The sequence below is a fragment of the Silene latifolia genome, chromosome X (assembly GCF_048544455.1).
Source record: "Silene latifolia isolate original U9 population chromosome X, ASM4854445v1, whole genome shotgun sequence".
Classification (NCBI taxonomy): Eukaryota; Viridiplantae; Streptophyta; class Magnoliopsida; order Caryophyllales; family Caryophyllaceae; genus Silene; species Silene latifolia.
Genome location: NC_133537.1, coordinates 105,782,453 through 105,794,313, shown reverse-complemented (window position 1 = coordinate 105,794,313; position 11,861 = coordinate 105,782,453). Strand labels below are relative to the sequence as shown.

Sequence of the window (11,861 nt, the reverse complement as noted above, 5' to 3'; positions counted from 1 at the left end):
TTAAGTCGACACGTATCATAAGCTATTAGTATGCCACATTATCTACGGAAATCTGACTCGGCATAATAAAAAATAAAAAATAAAAGATTTGAATACATATACTTTTAAAAGAAACAAACAATTATAATATCATTTACTGCAATTTATACGGAATGTATCTAGAATTAAAAAAAGGCAAAATATATATCCTATCTTAGTGTAATCTTCATTGTAATGGTGATCTATTATATCTTAGTAGGTCTCTTGAGAGACCGTCTCCCACTAAATTAGTGGGAGACATAACATGGAAAATAGAAATTAAAAAATTCCCTCCCCTCATCATGTGAGAGGTCTCTCAATAACGCTATTGAGAGACCGTCTTTCTTAAGTTTTTGTGTTTTTCATATCTTCTAGATTTCAAATCTTTGCCTTCACTTCATTTCAAAATTTGTCATGCATTAAAAGTTATTACTCTGTATAGAATAACTTTGAAGTTTTCAATTTTTCGGATACAATCTGTGTAACACCCGCGAATTTCTCATGTTGACATTTATAATTTATTTAACCGTTCAATTACTTTATTTTATGTTTTAAATTATTTAATTTAATTAATTGCGTTTTAAATATAATTTTTATAAAGGCTACATTTTTATGAGCTTGCTTATATAAGAATATAAATATTTTAGTCGGATATTAATAATAGGTGATAATAATAACAATATTTCCGTCTTATGTTACCGACTAGCATAGACCGTCGCATTTCTCTTGTAAAGCTATTTTTTAATTCGGGCCAACCCGATTCCGACAACACAACACACCTACCTACTCCCTTACCCTCTACATTTATATATATAATCTTATTATTATTATTATTATTATTATTATTATTATTATTATTATTATTATTATTATTATTATTATTATTATTATTATTATTATTATTATTATTATTATTATTATTATTATTATTATTATTATTATTATTATTATTATTATTATTATTATTATTATTATTATTATTATTATTATTATTATTATTATTATTATTATTATTATTATTATTATTATTATTATTATTATTATTATTATTATTATTATTATTATTATTATTATTATTATTATTATTATTATTATTATTATTATTATTATTATTATTATTATTATTATTATTATTATTATTATTATTATTATTATTATTATTATTATTATTATTATTATTATTATTATTATTAGGGTAGAGTTCCGGTGAGAACGAGGCTTATCGTGAGAACCGTGAGAACAACTCTCAACCGTCCATCAAATAAGACCGACGGTGAGATTAGACGCGCTTCTCTTAAAATTTCACGAAAAACAAAAAATAAGATCATACATGTCGCAATATCAAGCCTACGTAACAAAATCAAACCACACGAAACAAAATCAATCGATTTCATCATTAATCTTTCCTTAATTTGTAAATTTTTGTCTTTCGATATCAAATTTAGTGATCTAAAATCGTTTGTTCATCATCAATTCTTTGTGTTGAGCGCAAATCAAAGTCAATTTGTTCAAACTTTTGCATTCATCAGCTATTCAGTTATTTCAAGATCAAAACTTTGTAAGAAAAATCGGAATTGATTTGGTCATTCATCTGGAATTATTGTTTTCTACAGTCAATATTGAGGTATGTTCATTCAATGTTATTTAATTACTTTCTGAATCGTTGTTGAATTGATTTTATGATGATGTTAAAGTTGAATTTGATTAAATTCAACTTAATTTCGGATTTGATTAAATTTAGTTAACTAGATTTAATGTACAGAACCACAAAAACATTAATTTTATAATGAAAAGTGTTAAATTAGGGTTTATAGTTTGTTTGTTTGATTTTAGGAGGATGATAAATGCAAATGTACTTTGTGGTGAGAAAAAATGTACTAAAAATAATGAGAAAGGAAAAGTGTGCAATTTGAAGTAACTGAAAAGTAATTTTGCATGTAAAAATAATGTGTTGTGTTGTGCTGTACACGTTTCATAAGGAAATGTCCAATCAGTCTTAGTGAAATGTGCATTATATATAATAAGGATGTGCAAGTAATTATTATCTTTTGCAAGTGGTCTTGCAACTGTTCAATATGTCAAATGACGGTTTGTAACTTGCTTAAGTGGTGAAAAGACACAACTATTCACATTAATTTGAATATTAATTCTAAATGTACATTATATTAATTATAAAAAAACACATTCCATCAAATAAATTGTCCACTATCTATATTCATAATTTGCATTTTCTGATAATTAGGTGCAACTAAAATATCATTAAGCACTGTTTGGAAAATGTACATTATATTATATTTAAAGGTACATTAAATTATTTAAAAAAGAACATGGAACATTATTTGGAAAATAAATGTGCTTTCAGTTTAATTCAAATGTCCATTACGTATTTTTATAGTGTGCATATACTGTTTTATGCAAGAGATTTAACTAACATAGATAACTTCACCCAATTTATTAATTACCATGATTATGTTTGTGGCAGTTGAAAAGACACAACTGTTCATTCACAAATTTAATCTCTTATCTTGAATTAATCCACTATATAAACCAAAGAATACACAATTACTTTTCCATCCTACCTTCATTTCTAAAACCTTTTCCAATAACCAAAACTTTTAATCTCTTCAGAAAAGTATTTAATTTTCTTAAAAAAAAAAACAATGGACCACTCAAAATGCATGATAGTTGCCTACAAGAATGATGCTCACAAACAAAATTTCATGGACCATTATTGGGAATGGAAAGTAAGCCAGTTTTCTTTAAACTGGTTTGATGGAGATGACATTCCTGTGGAGATGGATGTACCATCTCACAGTAGTCCTTTACATTATTTCCTTACTACTCAGCCTTTGCTCCGAATTTTGTTTGAGCGACTTGGGAGGGAGGAAAAGAAAAACATGGCCATGGTGTGCAAGGGCTGGTCAAAGTGGTTCCTTATAGGGAGGGAGCCAGAGGTAAAGGAAAGGGATTATTACCGAGGGGCGGTTCGGGGACAGGAAAATGGTATAATCACAAAGGATCATCGGCTCCTTGAAAGATTCTGCCTTTGCACGACTATGTCTAGTCGTGCAGAAATAATTAGACATCATAAACAACAAGCACGACAATTTAAAAACCGAAGAGAAGAATATGAAATTGAGGAGCAGTCTGGTGATGAGGGTTATTATGACTCCGACTGTTAGATTAGTTTAGAAATATATTAAGTTAGTTTTCTAGTTTATTGTTATTTTGTATTATCTTGTGTTTTTTTTTTTTCAGTATAAGCCTTAGTAGGCTTTATCATTTTGAAAGCCTTAAATGGCTTTTGTAAATATTTTACTAATATTAATGAAATAGTATTGTGTCTATTTGTTTGTTTCTCATCATTAGCATTCAATACATTTTATATATGCTCTATCAAAATGGACAACAATATTTCCTATGAACATTAGTAGTAAAATAAATGTTCCTTTAAAGGCATGATAATGGACATTCGAAGGAATACATTATATATGAACCTTTATTTGTACGAAATAACTTGCTTATGTGGTGAAAAGACGCAATTATTCACATTAATTTGAATATTACTTCTAAATGTACATTATATTAATTATAAAAAAACATGTTCCATAAAATAAATTGTCAACTATCTATATTCGTAATTTGCATTTTCTGATAATTAGGTACAACTAAAATATTATTAAGCACTGTTTGGAAAATGTACATTATATTATATTTAAAGGTACATTAAATTATTTAAAAAAGAACATGGAACATTATTTGGAAAAAAATGTGAATTCCGTTTAATTCAAATGTCCATTACGTATTTTCATAATGTGCATATATTGTTTTATGCAATAGATTAAAGTAACATTAGATAACTTCACCCAATTTATTAATTACCATGATTATGTTTGTGTCAGTTGAAAAGACACAACTATTCACAGAATTTAGTCTCTTATAATCAATTAATCCACTATATAAACCCAAGAGTACACAACTAGTTTTCCATCCTACATTTTCCAATAACCAAAACTTTTAATCTCTTCAGAAGAGTACTTAATTTTCTTAAAAAAAAAAAAAACAATGGACTACTCAAAATGCCTGATAGTTCCCTACAAGAATGATGCTTACAAACAAAATTTCATGGCCCATTATAGGGAATGGAAAGTAAGCCAGTTTTCTTCAAACTGGTTTGATGGAGATGACATTCCTGTGGAGATGGATGTACCATCTCCCAGTCGTCCTTTACATCATTTGCTTACTACTCGGCTTTTGCTCCGGATTTTGTTTGAGCGACTTGGGAGGGAAGAAAAGAAAAACATGGCCATGGTGTGCAAGGGCTGGTCAAAGTGGTTCCTTATAGGGAACGAGCCAGAGGTAAAAGAGAGGGATTATTACCGAGGCGCGGTTCACGGAAATGAAAATGGTGTGATAACTATCATAAAGAATAATCGGCTCATTGACAGATTCTGCATCTGTATGACTATGTCTAGTCATGCAGAAATAATTAGACATCACAAAAGACAAGAACGACAATTTTTAAAGGAAAGAGAAGAAGAATATGAAATTGAGGAACAGTCTGGGGATGAGGGTTATTATTACTCCATTTTAGATTAGTTTAGAAATATGTTGTGTTATCTTCATTTATTGTTATTAGGTATTATCTTGTGTTTTTTTTTCATTATAAGCCTTAGTAGGCTTTACCATTTTGAAAGCTTTGAAATGGCTTTTGTAAATATTTTCTAATATTAATGAAATAATATTATGACTATTTCTTTGTTTAATGTCATTAGCATTCAATACATTATATATATGCTATATCAAAATGGACAACAATATTTCCTATGAACATTAGCAGTAAAATAAATGTTCCTTTAAAGGCATGATAATGGACATTCGCAGGAATACATTATATATGAACCTTTATTTGTACGAAATAAATTGCCAATCTTTGTAGAGCATATTAGAATTGGATTACTGCATTATTGATGCAATAATATTCAATATACTTACTTAACTACTGTTGAACCAGACAATGAGTACAAGTGATGCAACTACGTCTTCTTCTACAAATAACAGCTTTAAAACACCAAGGACAATAATTGAAACATTAAGTGCACTCCAGTACATTCCATTCTGTCCAGAGGAAAAGAAACCTAAAGTAGGACAAGTATTCGAAACGCTAGAATCGTGTTATTCTACAAAGAATATTGTACAATCTGTGGGTTTACGCCAAGACTTGCAACAACAAAAAGGATTAAAGGCAATGAGTTACCAAACAGTTTTGCATTAAGGAATGTTGTCTGCAATAGGCAAGGTGTAAAGGAAAGTAGGAAAAGGAAGAGGACTGATACTGATACCAATCTGCTGAGAATGATGCCAGAATCGATGTGACCGACATAAAGCCGTATTAGGCCGATTACAAGAATTGACTGTCGTGCATTAGTGCAGTTTAAATACCAAGAAAATGGAACTTATATTGTTACCAGATTCGATGAAGCGCATAACCATCCACTTGCTTCGCCTGAATCTACAATATTCTTGAAAGGAAACCGAAAAATGACAGAGGTACAAAAGCAATTTGTCACAAAGGTAAAGGTGCTAAAACTAGGTGTTGTGAAAGCCTATAGAGGTTGGAAGGAGCTGTGTGGAGGTTACGACAACATTGGGGCTACTGAGGTTGATTTCAAAAACTTTGTCAGGGACATAAAAACCTACATTGGTAATTTTGATGCACAAATGTTTGTTGAAAATCTTATTGGGAGAAAAGACACATGCAGTTCATTTTACTTTGATTTTATAGTAGATGAAAACAAGTGCCTGGGTTGAGTGTTTTGGGCGGATCCGATCTGCATAAAGAACTACATCTTTGTTCGGAGAGGTTTTATCAGCAGATGCTACATATGGAACAAACAAGTACGATATGGTGTTTGTGCCTTTCACAGTAGTTGATCACCACAAAAGGTGCATAACGTTTGGAGTTGGGTTGATAGGTGATGAAAGTATTGAGTGTTATACATGGCTGTTCAAGACATTTTTGGAAGCAATGGGCGGGTGCCAATCGAGAATTATAATTACTGATCAGGACAAATCAATGAAGTCGGTAGTCCCGGAAGTGTTTAAGGAGTCAACACACAGACTGTGCATGTGGCACATAATGAAGAAACTAAGAGAGAAAGTCAGTTATCAACTGTTTCAAGATGAGTATTTTAAGACCAGGCTCAATAGGTGTGTTTGGAACAACCAACTTGAGCCTGATGAATTCGAAGAACAATGGGGGAAGATAATGACTGATTATCAACTTGTATACACGAGTGGTTTTCAGATTTGTACGATCTCAGGGAACAGTGGATCCCTGCCTATTTTAAAGATGTTTCAATGTCTAGCTTGATGAGGGTTACTTCTAGGTCTGAGAGTGAAAACAGTTTCTTTGACAGGTTCCTCACACCTCATTTGACCCTTGTTGAGTTTTGGGTGTGCTATGAGAGTGCCTTGGAAGCACAAAGACACAAGCAGACCAAATTGAACAGTGACAACAAACACTCTGAAATCCCACGGAAAACAAAGTCAAACTTTGAAGTCCATGCTTAAAAATGTACTCGCACAACATTTTCAAAGACTTCCAAACAGAATTGGTTGCGGCTTTGTCGATTGCCGTTTTAAAGATGTGGAGAAGATTGATGAGACAAAAATATATATTCTAACAGACTTGCGGATGCCAAATAAGTCATGGAACGTAGCATATTCACCGGATAACATGGAGATTACTTGTTCTGTTCTATGTTTCGAGAAATGGGCTTGTTGTGCGAGCAACGCCTTTGGATTCTACACAACCAAGATTTTCAAAAATACCAGAACGAGTACATAATGCAAAGATGGACAAAAGTGCAATGAGTAAGCTGTCTTTGACAAAGATGGCAAATCGATAGATGTCTCTCAAAGTTTTACGACCGGAAAAGTTTGAGTCTTGGTATGGCAAGAGGTTTATTCTTGTGTCAGCGTAGCTGAGTGTGATGATAACGACATGAAGCTTTTGATTGAAAAACTGAGAGATATTAGATTGGATTTGATTAGTAACAGAAGTGTACCAGCAAAGAAGAAAGACAAGATGAAAGAAATAGAAAAGTACGTGGGCTGCAAAATACCTGAGAAGTTGGTGATTCATGTTCCTAAAAAATCTAAAAACAAGGGTAGGACCAAGGGCAAGAGAATTGAATCACAAATGTTAAAAGCCCTAAAGAAGAGAGGAAAAGAGAAGAGGTCTTGCAAAAACATGTGGCCGCCAAGGACACAACTCTAGGACTTGCAAAGAAACAAACCATCTGACAGGTATGTATAATTTGGTTTCTTGTTAAAGCATATTACATTAATGTTAAATAATTATTAAATTATACAAGCATAGCGCATAGTGTTTACCTTCCAAAATCATCAATCTTATATGGAGGCACATAAGCTCTTTGTGAAATGAACATTATGGTTGTTCTAAAGGCACAGATGAGAATTTTAGCAATGTATATTTGGTTAACATTAAATCTATTATCAATTTAGTTGTTTTTCTCCTTATAAAATCTGATATTTAATTTACATTTTGTTGCATATTCACCAAATACTACCATGAAGATGACGACGATGAAGGAGATGAATCTGATGATGTGGAGGACGGCGATGAAGAAGATGAATCTGATAACGAAGTGGAAGGTGCAAATTTTTGATTCAAGGATAGACATCCATAATATACACTACGAGAACATTCTTAAAGGCTTGTATGCACAATTCGATTTTACTGCCAAAGTACATTACTCTTATAGGGAAAGTATATTACATTTGTATTAAAGGATCATTATTGTTGTTCTGCAAGGAACATTCTTAAAGGCTTGTATGTACATTACTCTTATAGCCAAAGTACATTACTCTTATAGCCAAAGTATATTACATTTGTATTAAAGGTTCATTATTGTTGTTCTGCAAGGAACTTTCTTAAAGGCTTGTATGTACATTACTCTTATAGTCAAAGTACATTACTCTTATAGCCAAAGTATATTACATTTGTATTAAAGGATCATTATTGTTGTTCTGCAAGGAACATTCTTAAAGGCTTGTATGTACATTACTTTTATAGCCAAAGTACATTACTCTTATAGACAAAGTATATTACATTTGTATTAAAGGTTCATTATTGTTGTTTTGCAGGGACATCATCAACTTGATTGGAATTGTTTTCCCAGTACAATAATTTTAAGGCGTTTTTGCACAATAAACATTATTGTTGTTCAAAGAAGAACATAATAAACTTTATTGAAATTTGTTTTCGGAATATAACACTCTCTTGAATTAAAATTTTTTCAAACTTCAGGTTGTACGACTGTGACTTCCTCAATATATGTTACATTACTCACACACATGTCACAAACGAAACTAAAAAAAGTTTTTACAGCTTCAATTCAGCATCTTCCTCATCTTCATCGTCATATTCTTCCCATGGCAGTGGGTTTGAACGGAAATCCATTGCCTTCTTTAGTACAGCATCAAAACATACATTGCCTTCATTTGAAATCATATATGAAATGTATTTCTTCCGAGAATCGATGGGGGAGCATCCTAGCAAAATAAAGAAAACAAGGGATTATAACATGTACAAATGTGTCTTGAATTATGTATTAAAAATAATTGTATTACTTCTGAAACTCACATCGTCTTTTTTAAGCCCACGGGTCCAATTTAGATTACCCTTAAATGTCTCCATATGTCTCATAACGTAAACACCACAATCCGTCTTGTTAGTGTTGTTTCTCCACTTCATCTTTGCAAGAAAGGTGCGATTTTTTAATGCGATCAACTTTTACCTTTGAAACACCGATGTCTTTCAAGTATTCTGCTAGAACATTATCTTTGGGGAGAAGGGGTGCAAGAAAACATTAGGACACTAATAATTATGAGGTAAAATATCACAAAAATTAGAAAATTAAGACCGACACAAATTTTTTGGGAAGGTACACTCTATGTAAAGTCATTGTACATTCACAATAATGAATAAGAACAGTATGTAGTCTTTGTTAAGCAAAAGAGAGCATAGAATCTTACAAAAGACAGTGGTCTATCGTGGAAAAATTCTTACGGTTTTCCGTCACGATGCACATTATCAATGGTGATGAACTTATACTTGTTCTTTGTCAATGACTAGTAAATGGTAATGCCTTTTATATATAATCGGGAAGAAGAAGCTGTAGATTTTAAAAGATTTAATTAGGCAACAAGCAAATTAAATATAACATGCAAAAAGAGTGTATATTGTCAATGCTAACCAAATCAATTCTATACGAGTTAGCAGAATTGGGTAAACTCTTCTTTCATTATATCCTTAATCATGATAAAATTTTCAACGGTGTCCATTCTCTATGAAGCATCATCTGTATGCAAGACAAGTAAAGTTTTTGATGTTAATCAAGGGAAAAAACATTACAAAATTTACTTGTTGAAATAAGTTTATATAAATATTTGACTTACGATACAATTTGTGGTGAAAAAAAAAAAATCGATAAGGCTCGGAAGAGTTTCTTCTAGATTCCTTGGCATTCAAAAGTTTTGCCCAACAATCGATCACATCACTCGTTAAATATTTAGATTGTCGTAGCGTTGCCATTTCAATACGCAGAAGAGAAATTTCACCCACATGCACAAGAAGTTCCCAGTTCGGGACTACCGTGTTAACTCAAAACAGGATACAGAACATTTTAAATTTAAATATTGTACATTAGTAGATATATATATATATATATATATATATATATATATATATATATATATATATATATATATATATATATATATATATATATATATATATATATATATAATCAAATCGGTATGTTTTTCTCTACTATACGACACATAATCGGCAATGCAATTAAAAACTCAGAAGAGGAGTAATAATGCATGTATCTGTGCTTAGTAAATTACGATTTGCAAGGATGCTCGGAGACTCTGGTTGACTTCTTTCATGTTCATGAACATTTTCATTGTTGATGACTTCGCCCTTGGTAGTGTCACCACCGCATCAACCGGATTATGCTCATTTATACTCTTGTCGTTTGTATTACTCACATCTGTCATGTTCTCATTCTTCTCGGAAGCATCATAGCCATCCGGTATAATATTCCCTTCATGCAACCTACCTCCATTCTTCTCTTCTTAAACCTAACAGTCTCATTGTTTTCAGGGACACCAATATCATCGGTACTCTTCTCTTTCTTTCCAACTACCTCATCTTCTATCTTCTCATCCCCAACAGTCTCATCACCCTCGTATAATTCTTCATCAGACGAATCCAGTTTCTTTGGGAAGGGCTTCTCTTGATACTGCTTCACCTTTGTTAAAACGTCATCACAAACAATGTTGCACTTGGATGAAACCAAAGTGCAAAGATATTTGATTCTCAATATTCGAAGTCCATCCATCTACAAAAGTTAAAATATCTTGAGGATAGGTAACTTATAAACAAGAATGTGCTTTTAATACTTTAAGAAAGATCATTTAATTAAACCAAAAGTACATTTACAATTATTGGATATAAATTGTTTAGAAACTTACGTTGTTTTTGTCAACCCACAAGTCAATACTAGCCCCCTTATGCGTTTCCATGTGTTTCATTGTGTAAATACCACAGTCAACAACATTTTGATGGTTTCTTCAAGGCATTTTCAATACAGCAGGCTCCATTGCTCTTACTCTTTCCTTCAAATCACCAATGTCATTGAAATATTCTGCCAAAGCATTACGCTACATGGAAAAATTCAGATCAAACTGTATAGAGAGACCGTGCAAAAAATATGACATTGTAAAAGAAAAAATAACCAATGAAAGGCAACTGAACAATTACCATATTCCAAGGTTTGTTTCCATAACGAGTTTTTGGGGTTTCATCATGCTGTTGATTATCAAGAATGCCAAACTTGTTCTTTTCCATATTGAATACGAACAGGTAAAAATGTTTGTCGGATATTATTGGGAAAAAAACTGTTTTATATAAGAAATGATTAGAAGATACAACAGACATAAAATTTGTTACGAGAGTAAATTAGCAGCAGAAAACACTTTGTATTGACTATATATATTGTTTGAGCTAACCATATCAACTTTTGTCACATCAATAATCCCAGCATGATTTAACTCATTTCTAAAATGCCTCTTGAATACTTCCAATTCTCTTTCAAATTTGAATTCTTTCCTTTGCCCTTGAAATGCTTGCTGCACACACAGAACATAATATTCTTCTATTAATATTAACTTGTATAACATAAAATTATTGTAATATAGAATGAAATAAAATTTTACATACAAATACGAGGGTTGAAGCAAAGAATCGACGTGGTGCTGAAGATTTTCTTTCAAGTTCATTGAAATTCAAGTAAGCTGACCAACAATCAACCACAGCATCTGCTATATACCGAGGTGGTTTTAGAGATGCAAAAAGATATCGGGTACCCACGACATTCTTAAACTCAAAGAGCTTCTCACTGGTTCAGACGTTACACAAAACAAGTCAGTTAATTACACATATGTACATTATCTTTATTAATAATGCACATAATACCCAAACGAAATGTACAGAATGATTAAATAAAAGAAACATAATGAGTAGAATAAAATATACCTAGCAAGAACAGTGCCTTTTCCCTTGGTGTAGTAGACGTAGTCGCAATACGATCTTTGAAACTTAGATGGCTCTGTACATGGGTCAGTGTCTCCTCTTAGTAAATCAAGTTCAGTACTAATATCTAAGCTTGGATTAGGATTGGTTGCCTTGGGTTCTTCACTATAATCTTCAGATAACATGCTACATACAAGGGTATTTATAAGATTAT

At 31.7% G+C, this 11,861-nt stretch overlaps 1 protein-coding gene across 1 annotated transcript; it reads left to right on the top strand.

Moving 5' to 3' along the window:
- Positions 1 to 5,923: 5,923 nt before the first annotated feature.
- On the top strand, positions 5,924 to 6,591 carry LOC141618023 (protein FAR1-RELATED SEQUENCE 5-like). The gene is made up of 2 exons (XM_074435147.1): positions 5,924 to 6,228; positions 6,342 to 6,591. Exons 1-2 carry the CDS (start codon positions 5,924 to 5,926, stop codon positions 6,589 to 6,591), a joined length of 555 nt encoding a protein of 184 aa, XP_074291248.1.
- Positions 6,592 to 11,861: the final 5,270 nt, after the last annotated feature.

Bases quoted from the DNA above. Each gene is read 5' to 3' on its own strand.
- LOC141618023 (XM_074435147.1), top strand. From the start codon at position 5,924: ATGGTGTTTGTGCCTTTCACAGTAGTTGATCACCACAAAAGGTGCATA. The intron at 6,229-6,341 runs GTGTGTTTGGAA...GTACGATCTCAG, and splicing joins TTTAAGACCAGGCTCAATAG to GGAACAGTGGATCCCTGCCT.